We start from the raw sequence: 23,978 nt of genomic DNA, 5'->3' as shown, positions 1-23,978 counted from the left end.
TTTTAAGAGGGCATCCAAGAGGGACCAAAAATTCAAATGTGTGGCCAATACCAATATGAACGCAACCACGCCACCAGTCACTAACTATTCAACCAATCAATTCTATCAATAGTGATTTTTTTTTAGATTTTCCACTACAAATTTGATTATGACTTTTATGGATATAAACATAAACAATGCCTAATTATCTTCTTTTCTTTTTCTTTTCCCTTTTTATCTTTCTCTTTCTGATTTATTTATTAAGAAATATATTTTATTTCAATGGAGGAAAAAGCATTTGGAAAAACTCTTTTATCTTCTCTAAGTAAATATTTTATTTAAATACTATTTTAATCGTAGTTCTTATTTTTTAAAAAAAAAATTATTTTCATTTCTATATTTTTAACTTTTTTTTATTTTGTATCTTTTGATTTTTACTTTGATGATGATTTTGGTTCTATTCTCAAAATTTTAACACAAATTTTATAAAAATATTTAATATATAATGATCAAAACAAACATTTTAAAATTACAATGACAAAAATGAACAAAATTTAAAAGTATAAAATTAAACTAGACGTTTTAAAAGTATATAAGGACTTAAACCAAGAAAGTTGAAATTATAGTACATCAAACATTTTTTTAGTACCCTAATTTTATATTATACTTATCTGTTGATTCTTTAGTAGGATTTGATATTAGTGATTAATGATTAATGATTTTTTAAATATTATATAAATTTTTTGTATTTGTAATTATTTTTTTAAAAAAAGTTGTGTTTATATTTTAAATTACTCCACTCAAAATAATTACTTATAAAAAAACAATTAAATAAAATTGGATTCTTTGTCCATGACGATAAAACTAAGATAGAGAGAGACTTTATTAGTAAAAGAAAAAAAGAGAGAAAAAAAGAAAATTTAACTTGAACAAAATTTCAAATTAATTGAGCTGTATTAGTTGGCTATCACTAATAAATAACTAAATTAATTTAATAAGTGCGAAAGCTAGTGGTTAGACACATTTATTTTATTTTGTCATTGATTTGTATAAATATCTAGTCAACTTAATAAAATATTTTAATTGTATTTTATTATTTTATTTATCATGGTTTTAAAAAAATTATATTGTTTTTACATGTTTAAACAAATAGAGTTCACATGTTTGGTTCGTTTATTTTCTTTTTAATTCTGAAATTCAAATTCAAATGACCATATATTTGTTTTTGAAGAAAAGATATTATATTTTAATTCACCATATTTTTATATTCCTACTTATCTGTTGATTCTTTAGTGAGATTTGAGTTTAGTGGCTAATCTATTTATTTTCCAATTGATTTGAAAAACAAGGAATCTAGAAATTTAAAATTTAAATCTAAATTATATTTTAGTTCTTATACATTTTTAAATTTTATTATCATCTTTACCTTTTTGCTTAAATATTTCTACCAAAGTCCCTATCAAAAATGGTAGGTTGTCTTTTGTTCAACGAAATCCAATTACATTTGCTTTAGTCTCATATGTACTTAGTCAAAAAGCATATATCGAAAAATGATGTAAATTCATGTTTTTCAAATAAATGTGATCTAAGCACCTTTTATCATTGAAATGTGCATCACCAAATGAAATTTATATGCCATATTTTTTAAAAATAAATTATCATATTGAAATTATTTTTTGGCTCCCATTAACTTAATGATAAGAACATCAACCGAGCTAAACTTTTGAACTTTTATAGATTACAATTTAATCTGTCATTGAATTTTAATATATAACAATTTCAAATTTAATATATCGTAACAATTTAATCTTTTTAAAATAGGTACCAATATAGTTTCTATACTTTTGTACTAGAGTGAAATTTACCCATAATAAAAGTCCCAATACTTCCCTTGTTAGTTAGACTCGAACAAAATTGTAAATCAAAATGGATAGAATTCAGCGACTAAATTGTTACATATACCAAGAGTGTATTTTGGTCTAACTTTTAGAAATATCCAAACTACCAAAACGAGCATATTTAAGCGGTTTCGAACCTCACCCCTATTCAAAAAAATAAAATATATATATATTTATAAAACGACTAAAATGTAATTTATCCTAAATTTAATGGTTTGTACACAAATTTTTTTTTTCTAGGGAACTACAATCTGCCACACAATTTATTAAAAGGAAGAGAAAAAAAAGCCCTAAAATATAAAACAAATTAAGAAGAGAAAAAAAATCTAACTAATAAATGAGGAAAGTCCAAGCGTCGTTATCCTCGGGAATTCGGAATCTTTATCGTCGTCATCGGAAATTAAATCAACGTCCTCCATAGCAACCGAGCTTCCACGGCGGTTTCCGGCCGGCCGAGCCTGACTCGATTCTCGACTGAACGCTCTCGAACTCGGAATACGGACAAGGAATGGTGATTCCGCCGTGATGTTGGAATCCGTACTCCTTCTCCGCCTCTCTCAGAAGCTCTCCGAACAGAGGATGATTGAAGTAAATCACCGGCACCAATACTCGATGAAACTCGCCGTCGTTCTGCCCAACGTACACCGCCAAGTGACCTTTCGGCACCGCCGCGGACTTCTCCTCCGATTCGCGATCCAACGCTTCGTATCTCAATCTCCTCCTACTCGAACAGATCGATCTCGCTCCGTTCGTCAATCGCCGCCCCCAACTCAACAGCCTCTCGATCGGCTTCTCTCCGGACGGCGATCTCAGCATACGGTATCCAGGTCCGGTCCGCCGTCGCCTCCGGAGAATCCAATTGGAGATCCGCCGGATGTGGCTGCCGAATTTCAATCCCCTGATTCTTCTCATGGCGGCGACAAAAAAAAAAGAAGAGGAAATTAGGGCAAAAAAGCAGAAGATTACTCAAAATCAGGAGGGATGCGAGGATTAGCGGCGGTGGAGATTAGGAAAAGGGCCAGGGATCGGCGGTGGACATGGTGAGGCGGAAGAAAGTGAGGCAGATTTCAGAGAGCGAAGTGGGAATATTAGACATGGTGGTCCGAATTGATACAGAAATGAAGAAGAAGAATCATCCGAAGATTTGAGAGAGATTATTGTTGTTTATATAGAAATGGGGGAAATCTCCGGGAGAAGTGGAGGAGATAGGTCAAAAGAGGGCGGTGGAGAGAGTTGATTTTCAGCAGCACGCCATGAAAGGATGTTTCTATGAAGGGGAGAGATTTTTTATGGAGTTTTGGGGAATGAAAATGTGAACGATGACGATTCTAGCGACGTCTTTTTGTGATTTATTTCGATGCATTTGGAACTCTCTCCTACCGGTGAAGGTGACTCTTTAGAAAAAAATTTGATAGTTCACTGTTTTAAAAAAATAAACTCACTATTTTTTTTTTAAGATTGTGACTCTTTTGACGGACTAGAGGCTATTTTGGACTCTGACACCAAATTAATATTTATAGATTCTAACGGAAAGGAAGGAGTATATGTCAATTATCCGAGCTCTTACCAACACCAAGTAGGGAGGATGGATACCTAAAGTGTCACCACATTATAAATCTTGAGATTAAATAAACATGGTTGAGAAAGGCTTCAAAATATTGATAGTAACGATCTAGGACTTATGTTAGCCTGTAGGTCATAAACAGGAGAATGTTGGGATCATTGTCAAACTCTTCAATCACGACGTAAGTATTTTTTTCATCTTTCTAGTGACTACTGTTAAAAATTTGAGGGCTATTTACCTTTAGAGTAAAAAAAACATGAAATGATGAAATATCTTCTCTTTCAATTGCCCAAAACATGATTGTAGGTAATATATTACTTGTAAAATTGTTGGGTTTTTTTCTAAAATATTCCACCTTTTAGAGTTGGAAGTTAGAATTAAAAGTACTCATATTGGAATTTTTTTTTTCTTTTGGTACAATACCTCTTGGAACTTAACTAGGTAGATAGAGTTGAAAACATACACCCTTTTTAAATAAAATGAAAAATGAAATCATGCCAGATTTTAAAGTCAAAGCGGATATTATTAATATTATTATAGAGAAACTTTATTGTCTTAACAATAAACTCAGCATATATGATCTACTAAATACTCTCTCGTACTTAATTAAGTTAGTTCGTGTTTTGAAGTTGGTAAGAGCTCTAATTTGATAGAACATGTTTTTCGACTCTTTCTTCGTATTAGTATATGTAAAAGAGATGACAATATGATTACTCGTGGTTGTAAGTTCTAGTTTCATTGATAGAATGATAATCAATCTAGTTGGACGACTTCCTTTATCTCACCTCAATTTAGGTTGTAATTTACTCGTACTGAAGTACTTGAACACAATTCTGCTTCACACTGGTTTTCATATGTAATTCACTAATAATTTTTTACCCAGGATCATTAACGATGCAAGTTATTTAGACAAATCTAAGCTGTGACTATTCACGTAATTTTTTTAAGTCTAAGAAAATATCACACATAAAAATATTAATATATTAAATTAAACTTGACAAAAGTATGTGAAATTGTATATACAATGAATTTTATATTGAATTTTGTACGGTCTAGTACCAATGTTGTTCCAAATTTGACCCTACTCTCCCAACTTTACCATGAACAATATTCAAAATTATTGTTACAAAAAAAAAACATATTTTATTATATTTCAATTAAAAGGAGTCAATTTTTTTTAAATACATTACATAAATATATATAACTTGATTACAAAAATTAGAAAATAAATGTACGATAAATTCAGCATGTTTGACTTTTGATGCAATTGATATCTGATAAAATTTTCGATCTTTTCCTTCGTGGGAAGATATGAATAATATATTAAATAAATAATAAAAGAAATTTGCAAAAAAGTCGGGAGTGTGGTTGACTATTTCAACCTCCAAGAAATTGCCTAATGGGACACGTCAGCACCATTGGAATTATAAAAATCTGTATTATTTATTTTCCATTTTGAGAAAAATATTTGTGTCTGGAAATATTTGCAAGCCGACGTATTTATAATAATTTGAAGAGGCAAATGGTTCTTCTAGAAGTTGAACTCATTCTTATAAACATTTCTCAAAATTATTTTTCTTTTTCATTTCGTTTTTTTAATATTTAGGTTGATGCATAAATTTTGGCCAATCAAAATTATTAAATTTTACACCAAATTTTTAAAATAAAAAGAATTTGACAAAACTTTCAAAATAGAAAAATTACGCTAGCCACACAATAAATCAAGGTTTTATATGAAGCAAGAGTATTTTCCTTTATTTCTTAATCTATTGTGACCAGGATATCTTCTCATATTTGAATTTCAATCCAAATTTTTAAGGGTCAATCAAATTTGTTAGATAAAGGGAATGCAAATTAGAGAAACTAGATTGTTTTCTACTCGTAAATATTTTATTGTTGATTAAGAAAATATCTCTACTTTTTTAAGGTAAAAAAAAAAGAGTGTGATTGGCTAATCATGTTAGCCAAAACTAATTTTGATGTTGAAGTTAGTGGCGGATGAAGCAAAGGTAGAGATTTGTGATAGTCATACTTGATTAGGATGTACTTGGCTTCTAATGGAAGGAGTGATATTTTTATGGTTGGTTTTGATGAAGAGAGACGATTACTGATTATTAGTGTACTCCTCTTGAATTATTGTTTTAATATCAAGATAAGGGTGTACATCAATGTAGTTAAAATCGACCCGATCAAACCAGCGTCAGTGGGTCGATTCTCGATCGACATCGAGTTTTGTCAAAAAATCGATCCGACCAACCAATGTACACCCTTACATCAAAATTCATGTTAGACTCATTGATGGAAATTTTTCCCTTTTAAAGTTAACTTTTAGAGAAGCATTGCTAAATGGTCGTGTTATATTTCAAGACGGGCCTGGACATGGTGAATGAATAAAAATGAAAGATTTTTTTTTTCTTTTTTGTACAAAAATCGTTAGAAAAAATTACCTTGCTAATTGCCAGTTATTAAGCTGGCAAAGGGGAGACGTTTTCATTCGAATAATCAAAATGCGACGTGGTAGCCTTTAGCTAGTTTCCTAGGGAAACACTACTTATCTTGGAGGGTTAAATTCGAGCAAGTTGAAGATCATTGCTTGATCTATCATCTCAACTAATAAATGAGAGAATTTCTTTAGGCAGAACGAAAAATAAGGCGAAGAAATTTTACATAGCTATCTTCTAAATTTCGATGCAATTAAAAACTACATAGCATTAAGTAGCTATCAATGTTTTGAACCATAAACTTAGAAATTTTGCCAATTCAACGCAAAAATGAAAAAAGTGTTAGTTGTTAAAATTAAAATAGAATTATAATTTTGGACTTATATTAAGAAAAAAAAGTTGGAGGTCATAACACGTAACCTTATTTTTTTCAAAGTATTTTAATTCAATAATTAATGTGTTTGATGTTTAAAGGAAGAGAGAGACCGTACTCCGTACTTGAATAGTCTAATGGCAGAAACGTAATTTTGTTGCACACGCTTCACTCTCTAAAACCACCCATCTTTATAAATATACAAAACAAATTAAAAATTATCTTATTTTGGTTTTTTTCTTTCTTTTTTCCTTTTCACTCTCTAAAACCACCCATCTGTATAAATATACAAAACAAATTAAAAAGGAATTATCTCATTTTGGTTTTTTTTTTCTTTTTTCCTTTTCTTTTCGTGCTTTAGACAATACAACGACCGTGGAGATGGAAGTAAGTAGGAGTTCGAATATTCTATATATATTAATAAATTGAGTTATTTTCATGTTGTCTTTTAAATAATATTCTATTAGTTCTGAAATGCATGTTCTTATCTATGTTAATTATTTAAATTAAAATGAGAAATCATTTTAGTTGCTAAGATTTGGTAGTATTTTCATGGTTTTTTTTTCGTCTTCAGTTTTTTGAACCATAAATTATTGGGTGACTTTTCAATTTTTTTTTTTTAAGAAACGTTTCTAAAATTGCGTAGAAATTTTGGATACAACAAAATTAAGTTTTTTGTTTATCGTTTTTTATTCTTGTTTATAATTCTTTCCAAAACATAAATAAAAAATATTATGTTATCATTCTTGACTTATAAAATTAATGATAAATATTAAACAATAAATATGACATTATATTTGTTTTGAATATTTGATTTAAAAAATAATTTTCATATAAAAATAATTTTTCTTAATTTAAAATTTTAGAGAACAAAAAATAATAAGAAGTCTACAAACATATATTTTTATAAAACAAAAAAAAGGAAATAACAAGAAACAAGTAATAATTATCGAATGCATTTATATTTTTATTTATTAAAAAGAAAAAATAAGACCTTAGAAATATAATGAGAAACAATAGACAATAAATAAAAACATTATCAAACGGGACCTAAACTTTTAAAATATCTATATTTTAGCTTTTTAACTTTTTTTTTTAAATTTAGTTTTTTAACTTTTAGAAAATAGTTATTTTGATTTTTTCTCTTATATCTACCCCGTTAATATTCATCTCAACCCGTTTATGTTCGCTTTCATTTGTTTAACAATTTAATTCGCAATGAGAATCAAAATGATTTTTTTTTAAGTGCGGTGCTAAAATATATTAGAAATGACAAATGTAAATGTTGGCAGTCCCCAACTACCAATTATGATGCAATCATACGAAAGGTAAATAAATAAGTTAATTAGAAGAAGTAGGAACTTTGGAGTCACACGGGCATGATTTAAATGTCGATGTCAATAAAAATGTCGAGATTAATTTCATAAAAACGTCGATAAAAATATCGATAAAACGTCAATGTTGATGGATATTTTTGAAAAAATATAACAATCATAAGAAATAGTTGCAACAACAAACAAACATTTCACTATTCTTAAATTTATAGTTTGTTATTTTTTTATGCAATACTAGAAAAATGTCGACGAAAATTTTATATCCTAATAAAATGGATATCAATTACGAAACTCTGACAAGTTAGAAATCCGAAAATTAGTGTGTGAGAAGAATGATCAAGTCAAATCAAGAGTGCAAGAGTCATATACGTTTTGATGGCATATTTGTATTTCTTGCATATAGTAGTAGGATTAGTGCTTAAATACTATTTCCGTGTCCTTACTTTCAAAGTATTTATTTTAGTCTTTATATTTTCAAAATGTCTGTTTTAATTCCTGTATTTTATGAAGGGATCAATTTGGTCTTTTATTTGCAAAACTTCAACACAAATCTTTATATAAAGGAAATCCTAATACAAATATATGGCTACGTTTCAAGAAATTTAATGAATGAAGTATATCGTACTAAATTGTGATTAAAAATATGAGATAACAATGAAAATGAAAGAACCAAAATGATATTTTAAAAAGTATAAGAACTAACATAGACATTTTGCAGGGACTAAAATGAACAAAAATTTGAAAGAACAAAGATCAAAACGGATATTTGAAAGCACGTAGACCAAAATGAATCAAAGTTGAGTGTAAATAATATTTAAATTTAAGAAAGATTGATGATATAGAAAAAGAAAAAAGAATTAAACAATTGTTTTTCTTTTACTATTAAAAAATGAAAAATTAAACAATTGGTTGGTGATGAGGTGACATGAGAATGAAATAAACCTTACAAAATTGTGAGTACGGACTACGGAGAGAGAACTTTCTTTACTCGATTTTACTGGAAAAAGAAAAAAAAACTTTTTTTATTCAATTAAAACAATTTGAAAAAGAGAGAAAAAAAAAGATTACGTATTGGTACTATGACTTCTGACTATTTTCTTAATAAAAAGCCAATAATATATTTCAATTTTCCTTTAAAAACAACATTTAAATTTAGTGTTGATGGCAAAAAACCATTTGAAGTTTTTATCTCCGGAGTAGTTTAATCCTTTATTCGATCTGTCAAAGTGAGTATAATTCAACAGTAATCGATATATATCTCGCCAATTAAGAGTGAGTTCGATCCACCACTCCCACATGTACTAAAAAAATCATTTATTTGATTCATATTATATTCTTTAAAACAAAAAAAATTATAAAGTATATAATCTCTTAAATTTCTTAATTCATCGTGTCATGAAATAGCTAGATAAATGAGGAGATTTGTGGGCGGACAAGTAAACGAGTCAAAATTCTAATTTTTGCGGACAAAAAATACGACAAAATCTAAATATGTCGACAAAAGTAACCTATTGCAACGATATTCAAATTTTGTCGTCATTACTTGTGACGAAATTTAAATATATCTCCAATGTATGTAATTTTTGTCGTCATTTATATGTATGTAATTTTTTTCAATAATTTAAATATACCTCCAATGTACATGTATAAAATATAATTATTTTTCTAAGTTTCACTCCTTCCCTTTCAAACTTTTACGAAAAAATGTAATAAATTATGAGTTTGATCCATAAACTTCTAGAGTTTATCCAATAGGTTGCTAAACTTAAAAAAAATATCTAATAGATGTTTAAATTTTCAAATTTTGTGTTTAATATAAATCCCGAATCTATTAGATTATTTTTAGAATTCAAGAACCTAATTGACAAAAAGGTAAAAGTTTAGGGCCAAACGTTTTCAATTCTTATTTCTCCGTACTCGATCGATCCCGTCTAAGGAGTATCAAGATTCATGAGGGTCCATCTCAAAACCAATCCCTCTCTTTTCAATGTGGGATATGTGGGATCTTTAACATGCCACTCAAGATCGTGGCTCTTTTAGCTCAACGATCTTGGTCGAATCCCATTTTTGGACGATTGCTCGTTTGAACATTTTGCGCTCTGATACCATATCAATATTCATGGAATCTATTTCAAAACCAATTGGTCATGAGAGAAGTAACTCACTTATATTGTAAATCATTGTTAGGTCCCCTCTCTTTTCATTGTGGGATCCTTAACAAGGAGGTACTTGCAAAACCAGACTCAACAACGGTGTAGTGCTCAACCTAACACCCGCCAAATACCTAAGTTAGTGCTTGGATCACAGTAAAGCGAGTAGGGGAGCAAGAGTATTTTGTGTGCTAGAAGTTAGCATAACTTAGTGAAGAGTTTTCATTCTCCTTCTATGGAAGATGGATCCCTCGATATCTGGGTCATACCTCGGTCCGAGAACCGTCCATCAATCCTGAAAGATCACAAATGGTAGAATCATTCTTCTACCATTGGTCGGCGATCGACCTAGTGTTGTCTACCTTAGTTGGTCCCTGTAAAAGTTTCATAGTTCCCTATGATTCTCACAAATTATCCAAAATGACTTTGGTTGATTTTGGCGGATGTACTTTTAAAGCGTTAATCTTGGTCCTTATACTTTCATCTTTTGTTTATTTTTAGTTTATATACTTTTGAAATTTTCATTTTGATCCTCGTACTTCAAAACGTGGCAATTTTTATCCATTCATTTTTATTTTTATATAATTTATTTTGATCAGAATTTTAGCATGATACTTCAATTACTAAATTTATTAAAACATAACCATATATTTGTATTAGAGAGTTTCTATTGTGTATAAAATTTGTGTTAAAATTTTGAAAAAATTGTCATTTTATAAAAACACATCAAACAAAAATAGACGTTTTGAAAGTATATAAATTAAGATGAATAAAAGTTGAAAGTACAGTAATGACCAAAATAAACCTTTTAAAATTACATGAACGTACCAAAAATATCAAAATAGTATTTAAACCTTAAACACTCCATCAGACCAAATTAAAATTATGCTTGTAAATTAACCTTAATAATGTAGAAGAAAGCTCCAATTAATGGTTTCAATTTTTGCTCGAAAACCCTAATTAATTTTAATAATCGAGTTATATTTCTTCGAGTTTCATAGCGGGATAAATACCTCAATTTAGGGTTTCGTTGGCGAAACGAAGCCGAAATTTGAAGACAATGGCGAAGTTCAATGTAGTTCAGAGGCAGAGACGAGCTCACAAAGCTCAGGTGAAGAGGGACGTCCATGGCGATCCCTTGACCAAGAAGCTCAAGATCAAGAAACAACCTACTTATGTATCCAGCAAGCGCAAGCGCAAGTTGATGAAGAAAAAACGCAGAGTATGGTCTCCTTTCTGTGCTCTTGCGCTATATAGTTCAATGGAAACTGGAAAGTACTCGAGATGCGAATTAATTGTATTTTTTTCTTCGTTTCTTGCTAATTTCAGGAAGAAAAGGAAGCTTCGCAGATGGGTCTGACGAACATGGAAGATGTTGAAATGGCTGTTGCTGAAGGTAACTCGTTTAGATATTTATTGTTAATCGTTTTGCTTAATGTGACAACAAAAACTGGGATGCTAATTTCATATTCGAAGGAGCTGTTGGAGAACATTGAATATATTTTCTTTCCTGAGTATTTTGTTTGTTGGTTTAAGCGTAGGCCGGGTCAAGTAATTCGCGAATGACCTAATGTATAGAGTGCATTTTGGCTATAGGCAAGAATACTCAACTTGCTAGTTTAGTTTCTTCTAATCATAGAAGCTCTAGACATATTGTAAAAAGTGCTACTTGATTTTTGTGAGTTTAGAAGTGAGAATCACTTGATAAAGGAACTTGAACCATCTTAGAATCCCAGTAAATTATTGTCGCTGCCTTGGCTTTTTCCCCCTCCTCCTCAAGTGCAAGGAACTTGTCAATTAATGGAACAGTTGTTGAAGTTGGAAAGATATATTTTTCTGAATGTTTTGTGTCTAAGGGCAAAAGATTGGCTTTGAATCATGTTTGTGAGAGAGTTAAGGAGAACAAATCAAATATATTTTACAAGAAAAGTATACAAGTATAGGCACTGTGATTTCTTTCTTATTATTATGATAAGAAACCGAGAATTTCATAGATAAGGTATACAAAAATAGGATGAAAGCCAATGCCCCAAGTCATGGAAGATTGGATAGAACTCTTCCAAGTGGCACATGGATCGTTTAAACTATTGTTGCTGAAGGGGACATATATTTACACATGATGGAGTCGCAAACAACAAGTTGTCAAGAAAGGTATCAAAAGTCTTCTCTATGCTGTTAAATGTTCTGTTATTTGTTTCTAGCCAAAGATTCCGAAAGAAAGCTCGAATATATTGAAGCCATAGAACATTTTTTCCCTTGGTGCATGGATGACCTGTCATGACAAAATGGAGAAGGTCCTGTGCATTGAATAGGAGAGCCATGACAGATTGGGAATCTTCTTTGCCAATTTTCACTGTGCTTTTGATTTTTTACCATGCTTGATTAACGGGATGTTCTGCCATTTCTCGTACTGAACTTTAGAACTAATACTTGGAAAGATGATTCTATGGTTAAATGTTTTGTGCAGCTAGTAGTCCTCGAGTTCTCTCACGTGTGTTTGTATAAAGTATCTTTGGAACCAACAACTTCTTGCTCCACCCACATTTTGGATCACTTTTGGCATATTTCCCACTTGTTACAAAATGCTTGTATTTCTTGTCGAAGTAATTGAGAATCATTTGTGTGATTTACAATATTCACAATTTTGGTTGGATCCCATTCGACAGCGAATGGTGCTAACCAAAGTTCTCCATCTACCATTTTATTTATCCATTTTCTCACTTTCAAGAAAATATGACCTATGGAAACTGAAACTTTTGGTTGCTATGTATGAATCATCAATTGGTGACAACTTGCTTGAAACTAGCCTTCACTTCACATTTTGTGCTTGATTTCTTCCACTCTGACTGAAAGATTACTATTATTTCTTAAAATGTGCAGGACTTAAAAACACCAACCGTACGTCGACCAAGTTCCATATGAAGAAGAGCGTTAGGCTCAGGCAATTAAGGAGCAAAGAAGGCAAGTTTATACTCTTTACCATATTTCTTCTCCCAATTCATCTTTTGCACAACTTTCCAATAAATCTGTCGTATGTTTTGAAACGTGCAGGTAAGAAGAGTATAGGAAAATCTTCTTCCAGTTCAGTTTCTGCAGCATCAGGCGATGCTATGGTAGTAGAATAGGTGATGAAAAAGTTCTTTTTTTGGTTATATTTTGTAACTGGATGCCCCTACTTCTACTGTTATATTATAATGGCTCGTATTGCTGCAAATATTTGTAGCTTTGAAGGAGAAGGTTCTAATCAAAAGTTAAGAATTGAACTGTAAAAAATAAAGATGTAGATTTGATCCAACAAGAAACACATAACTAAATACCAAGGCTACCATAGCATCGCCTCTTAACAACCTTTAAAATCCAGGTTTAAAATCTACGCTCCATAATAATTATTTGATATATAGATTCAATATGTGTTTGTAATTTTTCTTATACAACTAATAGTATAAAATTATTAGTTCTATTTTTTCAGCCTCCAATAATTTATCAGATCTCCCTTTTTGGCTTATAGGAATTGCTTCTACCTACTCTTTTGTGAAGGGCAAACTGCATTTCATTTTTATTTCCATCATTTTCAAATTTTAATGAAATTCTTTGATTTGATACAACAAGTGGGGATGAACTCAGATTGCTTAATAAGAGATAAGTGTCAATTTAAGTTGGTTGCGAGGTTTTGAGTCATTTAAAAAAAAGAGGTAGTTAAAAAGAAAAAAATCTGGGGTGCAAAAAAAATTACACGGTAAAAATGGAAAGGATGGCATAACAATTTTTTATTAGAATGGTAAAAATATGAGCACTGTTCAAGAATTTCCTTCCCTTATATTAGGTGGTTGATTTTGACAGCAAAATTTTAGTATAAAAAAACCAAATTTAGATCCCTTGATTAAAAAAATCAATTACATTTTGTTATTAGAAAACTAATGCATCGTTAAATCATTGTTTTATTAATACACGTAGATATGACACTTCAAAATGAAATAAAATTTATTGATAAACAGATTTCAGCTTCATATTTTTAGTAATATAGATATGTTCATGTATCTTAATATGCTAATTAATATGAACTACACCCATAAACTAAAATAGAATTTAACCCTCAATTTAATTTTATGAAAATTACCTTTCTTAGACATCTATTCTTTTTCTCTCTATTTTTTTTCTTGGACAAATTATAGACATCTATTCAATGCAATAATTAGGTTAATGGATGAATCCTATTTCTCAATGATAAGCTAATGGGTATACTACATAAATATTTAAAGTATCCATACTTTTTGAAAATTCATGGAAATTGAAAAAACACACTCATAAAATATGTAGTTTAAGCTCAATTCATATAGATTCTTGATCTCCTAAAAAACCATTACTTTATATGGATACTTGATGTTAAAATTCATTTAATCACTACTGATCATACATCTTAGTACGAATTGTATGGTTGGGAATATTTCCATCCATTCGTAAATGACTGTTGAAACTACCCCGAAACCAACTTTCTGCCAGTACAAACCCCGAATCTTACAAGAAAAAATGAAAAAAAAAAAAGACAAAAAAATCTATACCATGATCGCTGAAGTAGAACAAAAGAAATCAGATGAGTAGAAAGGATAAATAGTGATAAACGAAGCCTAATACTAAGGATTAAGGGGGTATGAAATCAAACCATGCTTCTACCATCCTTTACAAACTGAACCGAACCGAACCGTAAGGATTATGGAAATATGAAAATGGGAATGGGAGGCCATCCAGTTATCTCCTGAACATACCTGAAGATTGAAGCGTTTTGGCATACTCCATTACGATGGGAGAACTCTTCACTAATTCCCATATCTTCGCTGAGTTTTTTAACCAATCACGTTCCGAGACTGTCCTCGAAAATGATGCACCGTTCATCGATAGAACCTGAAGATGCCAAGTTAATTGCTTTTCAAGCATGGCAAGGATATAAACAAAGGAGTTAAAATCCTATTTTAATCCATTTCTGTTTTGGTTCTTGAACTTTCAATTGTTTTGTTTTAGTCCCTTGATTATATGTTATGTGTAGTCTCAAAAAACTATTTATCTTCACGAAATCTTCTATTAGTCCTTTAATGAGAACTTAAATCTGTTTGGAAATCCAACATGTGGCTTCAGATACTAATCTATACAGATATTTATTGATACAACAAATAAATAGAAGATATTTCAGTGTCTCGTTTCTGTTTAATAATTTAAGTTAAATTACAAGTTTCATCTCTAAACTTTCAGGATAGAGCTTAATAGACCCTTAAATTTTAAGAAGTGTCTAATAAATCCATGAACTTTGAATTTATTGTCTAATAGATTCATGAATTTTCACTTTTATATCAATTATCAATTTTGTGTCTCACGGGTCTCTGTCCTATTAAACACAAAATTCAATTATTGTATCTAATAAGACCCGACACAAACTTGAAAGTTCAAGGAGGTATTAGACACAAATTTGAAAATTTAAAAACCTATATAGACAGAACTCTAAAAGTTCAAGAATTAAACTTATAATTTAACGAATAATTTATAATTAACAACAATGACTGAACTGGTTTCTGATGCAACGTTGATTGACTCAGATAATATGTTTCAACGTTTAGAGACTAAAATAGAATAAGCATAAAACTCCGGACCAAGACAGTTTTCCTGTACAAAGAGTAAATCAGAGATAGGGTTGCAAGAGAATCACAAACCTGATCCCTCAACTTCCACAGAGCTAAGTTAAAACTTTCATATTGTCCTCTGGTAGAGTCATCCTTGTTCCAAATTGGGATCACCACCAGCCTTCGGTCTTCACCATCTACATCTAAATTTCTAGCATCAGGAACCACACTGGAAACTGGTTGCTCGCTATGGCTCTTTTCAAATTTGTCTCCCATAAATGAACAACTCCTGAAATACCGTGCAAACGCTCTCTTTAGTTGCAAGATATTGTGTGGAACTAGATCTCGATCTTGTACTCTGCACATGATTTTAGCAAAAAACCAGACCACCAATCAGTTAAAGAGAAATTAGACTGCATATTTTCAAAAAGCGTCACAACTTTTCATTTCTTTTCAAATATAACGTAAATGTGATTTTTCTGAGTGCATTCAATTGGATTATGCTACCTATGTAAAATTTCAAACTTTCTGTATTCCATGTAAATGTCAATGTTTAATGGCTAAGAATTGTTCAAATGGGAACTGGAAAATTTGAGTTCTGAATTCTAATGGTGCATTGTCTTGCAAATCTTATTTCAAATTATTAACTAATTCTTCTATTACTCTAAACCATAAACCTCCTGATATTGTTTGGTTCATTGAACTCCTGATCCATGTGATTGTCAATAGTTTCTTAGCCTAGAGACAGCATTATCCTATATACTGCACATTGTACATCTATCTTGTTCTATATCATTTGAATATATTGTTTCCGATAAAGGAAAAAAATTTCAAAAAAGATGATAAGGTTTTCACTCACTTCGCATGGACAAAGATTGGAGTTGCCATATATTCTTCAGTTGTAGAAGTTTTATCTTTGTATTCCTTCTCGGATCCAGCATTAGAATTTGGTGGATGAGAAAAAATAGGAGAAGACGGATCGGGCAAGCCATGTTTAAGCAAATCAACCTGCAAAAAATAATAGTTCCCGATAGCATCAAATATCGAAAAGTAGCAATTGGTAACCAAGAATTGAGTGAATATGGTACATAAATGACACTGAAGGAAGTTTCATCACATAATATTGCAAAAAACAGATCGAGATAAAGGTTACTACTTACCGTTAACATCAAATTCCACATATTTAGATCATGAAATCCCTCTGATATCACAAGGACAATGTGACAAATGGACGCTAGAAGAATGCCCAGCTAAAAGAATCCTTGCAGAATAATGCAAAGAAGTTTATAAGATGATATTTTTGATGCAATAAGCCACAGAAATAAAAGGATCCGACGAGGTAATAGCGTTTTTCATATAATACATGTAGTGAAACTGTAAACCTCTTCAAAATTCCTATCCACCCCCTAAAACCCCTCCAACAAAAAAAAGAAGAAGCCTCCTTTTGAAGTTACCTGGATACTCATTAGATCATGAGCCAATTCAGCAGATAGAGATTCGCCACTAATAACTGAAACAGTGGATGAACCATCAGGTCTCATAATTTCAGCTAAAACAGAAGGACTGAACAAAGGCTGCAACAACCAAATTATCAAGCAAAATTGTAAGTAACAAACAAAAACATAAAGCTCCAACTCTCACATGGCGCACAAGAGGATGATTCATAAAAGAATTAAAAACATATGCAAAAGTTTGGAAGATTTATGCATCATCGCCATTAGTCAGTCACTCGAGAAACAGAAGTAAACGATACAGCCCATAAAAGAATATTGTTCTTTCACTTTGGCTGTTTCAGTTTAATTTTATGAACTTTTTTATTTCATCCAGACCAGTGAGATAAAGGAAATTTTCAAGCAAGTAATCAATCAAAGAGGTTCTTGAAACTAAGAATTGAACAGTACTACAGCTAGCAAACTGGTAAGATATAATTGTGAGAATATACCTGATTCAGTTATCCTAAAAAATGGGAAATCATGTATTTATCCACACAAATACCTGATTCAGTTATCCTAAAAAATAAATGGCAAAGTGAAGTGAACTGAGTGTTCCCAGTCTTCAACTAACATTCAACAAAAACATTCACTAGGAGAACACCTGAGTATCCAGAAGTATGATCCTCTCAGAAGAAATTCTGGGCTCAATACCCAACGTACAATGCCTAGCCATTGCTCTAACATCTTCGGATAGCATCGGAAACAGCGGTAGCATACCTGCAACATGTACAGAAGGATGGCACCAATATTAATGGAAAGGATTGATGGGGAATGAAGAACCTTTTATCCATAACAAGAAACAGAATGTTATACCAATACTTGGCCCTTGCGGCCTTCACGATTTTCTTGATGAAAATGGCTCACAAACATTTTCTATGTGGGGAAAATGTGAGATAAATATTGAAGAGGACAAACAATAAAGAACTTGCAAAATAAATAATGAAAATAATAGGATGAACATTTGATTTGTGGGATACTTTTTTGAATGAAGACCAACTTTCATTAAGTTGCATGAGGGTAAAAATAGGAGAAGTTTGTACAAAAGAAGGCCTAGAACCAAAAAATTACAAGCAAGGGCTTCATTCCTTAAGAATTAATACTAAAAGTAGTTACAAAAAAAAAAAAAAAAGGTTGAAGTAAAAGCCCACAAAGAGGTACCAAACTCCATACAACAAATCTTCGAACCCTACAACTTCTTCTATTCTTCTCTAACTATATATTGCAAATAATAGTAAAAGAAACATGCTTGTCACAAAAAATTTCCTCTGCCCCCAGGACAGCTAGTGAAGAAGGGCCTCCTCCATACAGAACAGTAATCCCTGCTAGGAGCTAGATTCACTCCAAAATGTTCCAAAAATATACCCAATATCTTAGATGCAAAACGGCATCTTCAAACAATATGATCCAAACCCTCCATAACTAGCTTGCAAAGAAACACAAACACTAAGGGCCCAAAACCATAGACGAAGAACTCTGAACAAAGTCAATAGTGAAAGTACAAAAGAAGGGGCCTACAGAAAAGAACAGGCCCGGACAAATCCTTCCACGAGCCACCAGTAAGAGGAAAACCCAACATTCGTGGGGTATATTAACTTCCTAGAGCTAGGGAGGAACAGGGGATGGGCAGAGTAAGTGGGGGAAATCAAGAGCAAAACACAGCCAAACGAATTTAACCCATAGAAGAGGTAAAAGATTAAACGCAACAAGATGGTCACTTAAATCTAGACGTGAATAAAGCAGAACAATCAAATTGGAAAGGAGTCATCACAGATATCTCACCCGGAGAACTTCCATCGTAGCCATAAATCTCATTCATGATCGTCGACTTACCAACTCCCGGTGGACCAATTATTCCCACCACTTTGAACTCCGTATTCTCAGTCAAAAACTGGAGAGGAAGAGTAAAGGAAAGATTAGTTGCATTGCCCACCTAAACAGATAAGAACAAATTGATTCTACACCAAAAAAAAAAACGCCCATTTCTACAGCAGATGAACTCGAAAACTTAAGATGGGTTTGTTTATAATTCAAAGGGAGTGAAAACCAATCAACAGAACCTGGAGGCTCCCCTCCCCCATGCCCAATTCCAGCAACACACTTCTTAATTTGATTACAACAGTTTCCAATTTGCATAGCAACAAGAGGCGAAATGAAAAGTAAAGGAGTGTGTGGTGTGCTTACAGGGAGGAAACGGTCAATGTGGAAGTCCCAGGAATCGGAGAGAAGATTTAGGGATCCGAGAGAGGGGAGACGGGAGCGAATTGATGAGGGTTCATCGTCGGCCCCGGCGCCGGTGCCGGCCCCACGTCCAATCTTGCCGGTAATTGCTCCTCCGCCGGTGACTAGGCCGGGCTTTGCCAGAAGAATCTTGGGGGGAGGAGGAGCAGGGGAGGAATTGGAGGAGGAATTACCACCGGTAGAACCAGCCATTGAAGAAAACCTTGCAGTTCGCTCTATTTCGTTAGTGGACTGGAGTGGAGTTCGTAGAGGAATTTTTTCCTTTTAACAATACTTATGTGCTGAGCTGACAACAGCTCAATCTCTTCCCCACCAAGGTTTAGTCTCTAAACTTCAATTTGTATCGATTTAGTCGTTTTTTTTATACCCGTGTTTTCAAGTCTGACATTACTATATTTGGTTGACAAGGTAACTTGTAAAAGATTTAGTCTATCTATATCATATAACAATTTAATTTTTGTAATTTATCTACATATATAAAAAACTTAAACAAATATTTTCACGATAGAAACTAAATTACTATAAACTTTAAATTACATGGATTTTTATTTATTTATTATTAATTATAAGTGGGAGTGGAGAATCGAACTCACGATAGTTTTATCGCATATAGGTGCTTTAACCCGTTGTTGACAAACCACATAGACTTAAGTAGAAAGACTAAGTTGTTAGTTTCGAGGACCAAAAATATTTTTTAAGATAGACAAGCAGAATGAGATATATTCTTTCTATTTAAAAAAAAAAAATTGTCTTTTAGGTAGATTTGAACTTTCAGGTTGAAAGAAGAGGCTGTGGTTTATAATTTAGTTAATTTTATTGAGGATTTGATTGATAGATACAGAACAATTATAATGGGAAAACTTCTAAGTTGCAATTCATTTTTTCTTTCGTTTTGTAGTTAAACAAATGCTGGTGGGAAAAAAATCTATCATGTTTGACTACTTGATTATCGAGTAGTTCGGTCCTCTATTTCTTTAATTTTACATTTTAACAAATTCCCTAACTTTTCTTTTTAGGTTCTTTTTAGGTTCAACAAATGTGGAACATGATATCCAACTTTTGCATTTAGAAAAGGCAGACATGTTTTGAAGAATTTTTTCACGTACAAGATTAAAAATGACCGTTTTTTTTTGGTACAAACATGTAGGAGTAGAGGATCCAACTGAGGTTGGAGATATATGACAATTACTATAAACTCCTCTTGGTTGGACATACATTTGCTATCTTTAATGTCCCATATGACCACTGATTTCCCATAAATAATTTCCCTCTTAAACTTGAAGTTAAACAACCACAGCTCCCATCTAATCAACAGAAAATAATATGATTATGCCCATCTGATATGCAATGTTGTAGCAGAGCATACAACAGAGAATAGAAAAAACAAAAGGGGGTTACTTTTTTTTTGGCTAGAACTGAAGGCCATGTTCACGAGCTGCATCAGCAAGTGCTTCCACACGCCCATGATATGGATACCCACCACGGTCAAAAGCAACTTTTGTTATTCCTTTCTCCAAACAAGATTTTGCAATCACTTCTCCCACCTTCTTTGCTACTTCCTGTACCATATCATCCACACATATAATAAGGTTTCTGCTTAGGTTAAGTTATGAATTTAATCTCAATTCTATATAGTCTTTTGTCGTTAATATCATTAGCTACATTATCATGTGACATACCAAATTGGTCAATGATTGTGTCACATAATTATTTGAGTGAATGCTTAGAATCACAGTTTAAAGTGTATAAACGTAATTGGAACTCTTTAGGGACTAAATCTATGTACCATAACTAAGCTTTTTAGAACTCAAGGACACAGAGGTGGAACCTATAGATCATATATGTTCAAGCGAGTATGATAGCTGAACTCATTTCTCATGCAGAGACATTTTACGGCTATTTCACTTGGCTCTTACTATACTTTTGTTTTTCCTTTCTTATGTTATTTAATTTCTGTATTTAAGTTCATAAACAAAACCTCTCACAATATCTAACCAATTTAGTGGGTGATTTGAATGGATGCCCTGTTTCTTATTTGAAGAGGTAAGATATACAAAGTCATCAAACCAATGCAACTAAGTTTAGAAAGGGAAGGATATAGTAGATCAATAAAATAATTCTTAAGAAAAGTGAACTCACAATGGTAGGGCCAGAACTGTAGTCTAATCCCTCAGAGATTGACTTCTGCATTGTTGAAGCTGCAGCAAGCGTATGCATCTTGGAGTCATCAATAACCTGGACGTAGAGATGCTTGTTGGAGCGGTATACAGACAACCTTGGCCTCTCTGGTGTTCCTTCAACCTAAGGCACAAGAAGATGATTGTACAGGTGAACTGTGCTTTATTATCTATATCTGTACCAGCAAGAATCAATTGGCTAGTATAAAGATAACAATTGTGAACTCAATGCTGTTCTAAAGCAGTCTTCCAGATTTTTCATTGACCATACCCTGAGGCCTGGTGTATAAAAAATGAAGATTAAAAAGATTCAATTGATTCCTGTGTACAAATACGTTCAAAAAATTGAAATAGAAGGAGAATTATCCGTAGATCTCCAGATCTGGAGCAGTAGTGTATAGTGCCCATTAAGAAAACTAGATCTTTATTTAACCAGTCTAGTTCAAAATTTACGAGTTGGAGACAGATCTTGTGGCATGGATTGAAAATGTCACCTTCCCAAGTGTCATATGCAGGTCAAGGATGAGTAGTATTTTGGGCAGAGATTCCACAACCAAAGGTAAAGTAAATGTGCAATAAAGCTGTAATCAAAATCCAAACCCACAACCCTTATATATCAATAATAATAATTAAAGATAAGTGTCAATCTCACAAGCTCCCCCAACGACAATAATTGCCTCACCAAATCTGCTCCCTTATTCTCTAACCCCCATTTAATACCAAGACATTCTTTATGTAGAACTCTCAAAGTTCTTAACCAAATTCATGCTACTTAGAAAATAAGTGTGAATAAACTCTATCCACTAGCTTGAATATTTAAATTTAGACCTCCTAAATCTCATCCAATCTCCACGAGTCTTGGAAGTCCCAGTGCTTGCATGCAAGCTAATCTCCTTGTAGATGCCGACTAACTGCACTTTATCTTCCCTTTGAATCTCCTTTAGTTATCTTGGATAGTTTTTTATGCGTATTTCTATGGATAAGGAACATTTTCATTTTATACTCATCCAATTGATGCATGCACCTGGCACATGTTGCGTGCATGGGTGGGTCACGATAAAAATGGTACACAGAATATAGTTCCTTTCGTAACCCATGATTGGGCACCTTGGTAGTAGTACAAGGGAAACATTTCAACACTTGTGCTGTTCTGGATGCATTCATCCAGCATTTAGTATTTTCTCCATTAAGCCTTACCCTGTCACTCTTTTATTGTCACTGAAGTGCTATGGTACAATGCTACCCCGTCCCATTTCTGGAACATCTGATTCAAAGAAATAGAAGAGCATCAAATGGATTAAGGAAAGGAGGAATTCATTTGTAGAATAGTGTCCTCTATGGCTTCCGATTGTAAAATACAGTAATTGTACTTTTCTCAATACTGACAACAGGCGAATGTTCTTTTCACATCTTTGGCCTGCAGATTTGGGGATCAATTACCATCCATTCATTGCTATTGTAATCAGTTGTGGTCCACATACGAGCCTAGTTTCTTAACAGAAAAATAAGTAATATGCGGGATATCTTTCTTATTTTGTTTTGTGTTTTAGCTCCAACCTCCAGTTGCCAGTGTATTCTTTGTACGAGCTACATATTCCAAGGAATTCTGGTTTCTTCAATAAATAAACCTACTTTCAAGTCATCTGAGGCCCAAATAATTCGTTCGAAAGTTCACAATAAATAGTTATCTGGAGTGAAACAATATGCAAACGGAAGTAAACTAACAATTGTGTCGCAAACAAATATCGACCAATTCCAAGTCTAAATCGTGAAATTTTCATGTCAAGAAGTGAGAAGCTCCGAGTAATTCCCGACAGGTCATGGAAATTTCAACCTAAGCGGATACGAATAAGATTTCGTATTCAAAGTTAACAACAAATCAAACTCAGAAAACACACCTCCACCTCAGGCGAATCTCTAAAAAATTTTCAGGTAAAATTAGAAAAAATAACCTACGATGATAAATATTTAGCCGCACAACAACAAGAAGCTCTCATAGAACAATGTCAGACAAGAAATGCGTCCAATTATCGGGAAAAAAAAAGTAGGCGCAGTAGGAGAAGGCCGGAAACCGGAAATGCAGTGAGTGATTTACCTTCTTCCTGATGCGAGAATGGCGAGCCGCCCGATCCTCTCGTCTGGTGGTAGCCTTGGCTTCGACAAGAAGAGAGTGGCGGCCGGAACTTGAAGTAGGTACCGGAAAATTGAACTGAGGACGATTGCGAAGCTTCTGTGGATAAGAGACGCTTAGAAAGGAACTGCCGAGGAACGAACATGGAGAAATGGCCGCAGACATTCTCTCTCTGGCTCTCTCTTCCTCTTCTTCTTCTGTTGCTCGCCTGGTTCGTTTCTTCTTCTATTTGAACCTTATCCCTTTTTTGTGCAGAGCCTTTTTCTATATGACGTTATATTTCAAACAAGTTTTAATTTTTGGTTTTTTTTTTTCTTTTTTTTCCTTTTAGCACAATTGAGGTGAGGATTGAAATTTGAGATATAGGATAATTATGCTACGTTCAGGTAAATAGTTTTTTTTCTTTATAATTATCTATTTTTATTTATTTATTAATTAAAGCAGTAACATAAATTACAAAATATGCGACAAACTAGTTAAATTATACCTAAGTTTATCGTGAAGTACTAAACTTCAATTGAAATATCTCTAGGTAGCTCCTCTCCCTTCCTGCCTTTCTATTTATTTATCTCTCGTCAACGACATTGCTAT

The 23,978-nt window shown here is 32.5% G+C and overlaps 4 protein-coding genes across 4 annotated transcripts; 1 reads left to right on the top strand and 3 right to left on the bottom strand.

The window, feature by feature from the left end:
• Positions 1–2,024: 2,024 nt before the first annotated feature.
• LOC111009392 (auxin-responsive protein SAUR36) lies at positions 2,025–3,215 on the bottom strand. The gene has a single exon (XM_022282460.2). The coding sequence runs from the start codon at positions 2,787–2,789 to the stop codon at positions 2,283–2,285; it is 507 nt and encodes a 168-aa protein (XP_022138152.1). The 5' UTR covers positions 2,790–3,215; the 3' UTR covers positions 2,025–2,282.
• A 7,509-nt stretch (positions 3,216–10,724) lies between these two features.
• Positions 10,725–12,975, top strand: LOC111009486 (uncharacterized). The gene is made up of 4 exons (XM_022282578.2): positions 10,725–10,961; positions 11,069–11,135; positions 12,620–12,700; positions 12,791–12,975. Exons 1-4 carry the CDS (start codon positions 10,800–10,802, stop codon positions 12,862–12,864), a joined length of 384 nt encoding a protein of 127 aa, XP_022138270.1. The 5' UTR covers positions 10,725–10,799; the 3' UTR covers positions 12,865–12,975.
• A 1,111-nt stretch (positions 12,976–14,086) lies between these two features.
• Positions 14,087–19,352, bottom strand: LOC111009191 (uncharacterized). Its single transcript, XM_088124118.1, has 8 exons — positions 19,023–19,352; positions 18,621–18,729; positions 17,443–17,558; positions 16,803–16,922; positions 16,509–16,598; positions 16,208–16,356; positions 15,439–15,706; positions 14,087–14,638 (listed from the first exon to the last, which is right to left on the bottom strand). Exons 1-8 carry the CDS (start codon positions 19,269–19,271, stop codon positions 14,486–14,488), a joined length of 1,254 nt encoding a protein of 417 aa, XP_087980244.1. The 5' UTR covers positions 19,272–19,352; the 3' UTR covers positions 14,087–14,485.
• Positions 19,353–20,229: 877 nt separating this feature from the next.
• LOC111009192 (large ribosomal subunit protein uL18c) lies at positions 20,230–23,643 on the bottom strand. The gene is made up of 3 exons (XM_022282174.2): positions 23,352–23,643; positions 21,219–21,380; positions 20,230–20,638 (listed from the first exon to the last, which is right to left on the bottom strand). Exons 1-3 carry the CDS (start codon positions 23,550–23,552, stop codon positions 20,489–20,491), a joined length of 513 nt encoding a protein of 170 aa, XP_022137866.1. The 5' UTR covers positions 23,553–23,643; the 3' UTR covers positions 20,230–20,488.
• Between the last annotated feature and the right edge of the window lie 335 nt (positions 23,644–23,978).

This window comes from Momordica charantia (genome assembly GCF_013281855.1).
Source record: "Momordica charantia cultivar OHB3-1 chromosome 5 unlocalized genomic scaffold, Mcharantia_2.0 BLBB01000005.1, whole genome shotgun sequence".
Lineage (NCBI taxonomy): Eukaryota > Viridiplantae > Streptophyta > Magnoliopsida > Cucurbitales > Cucurbitaceae > Momordica > Momordica charantia.
This window is presented reverse-complemented; position numbering and strand designations above follow the sequence as displayed.

Coding starts and splice junctions, on each gene's coding strand:
- LOC111009191 (XM_088124118.1), bottom strand. CDS start 19,271: ATGGCTGGTTCTACCGGTGGTAATTCCTCCTCCAATTCCTCCCCTGCT. Junction 16,599..16,802: donor ATGATCTAATGAGTATCCAG/GTAACTTCAAAA, acceptor GGATTCTTTTAG/CTGGGCATTCTTCTAGCGTC. Junction 16,357..16,508: donor TGTGGAATTTGATGTTAACG/GTAAGTAGTAAC, acceptor TATTTTTTGCAG/GTTGATTTGCTTAAACATGG.
- LOC111009192 (XM_022282174.2), bottom strand. CDS start 23,552: ATGTCTGCGGCCATTTCTCCATGTTCGTTCCTCGGCAGTTCCTTTCTA. Junction 21,381..23,351: donor ATTCTCGCATCAGGAAGAAG/GTAAATCACTCA, acceptor CTTGTGCCTTAG/GTTGAAGGAACACCAGAGAG. Junction 20,639..21,218: donor ACAGTTCTGGCCCTACCATT/GTGAGTTCACTT, acceptor GATATGGTACAG/GAAGTAGCAAAGAAGGTGGG.
- LOC111009392 (XM_022282460.2), bottom strand. CDS start 2,789: ATGAGAAGAATCAGGGGATTGAAATTCGGCAGCCACATCCGGCGGATC.
- LOC111009486 (XM_022282578.2), top strand. CDS start 10,800: ATGGCGAAGTTCAATGTAGTTCAGAGGCAGAGACGAGCTCACAAAGCT. Junction 11,136..12,619: donor TGAAATGGCTGTTGCTGAAG/GTAACTCGTTTA, acceptor TAAAATGTGCAG/GACTTAAAAACACCAACCGT. Junction 12,701..12,790: donor GCAATTAAGGAGCAAAGAAG/GCAAGTTTATAC, acceptor TGAAACGTGCAG/GTAAGAAGAGTATAGGAAAA.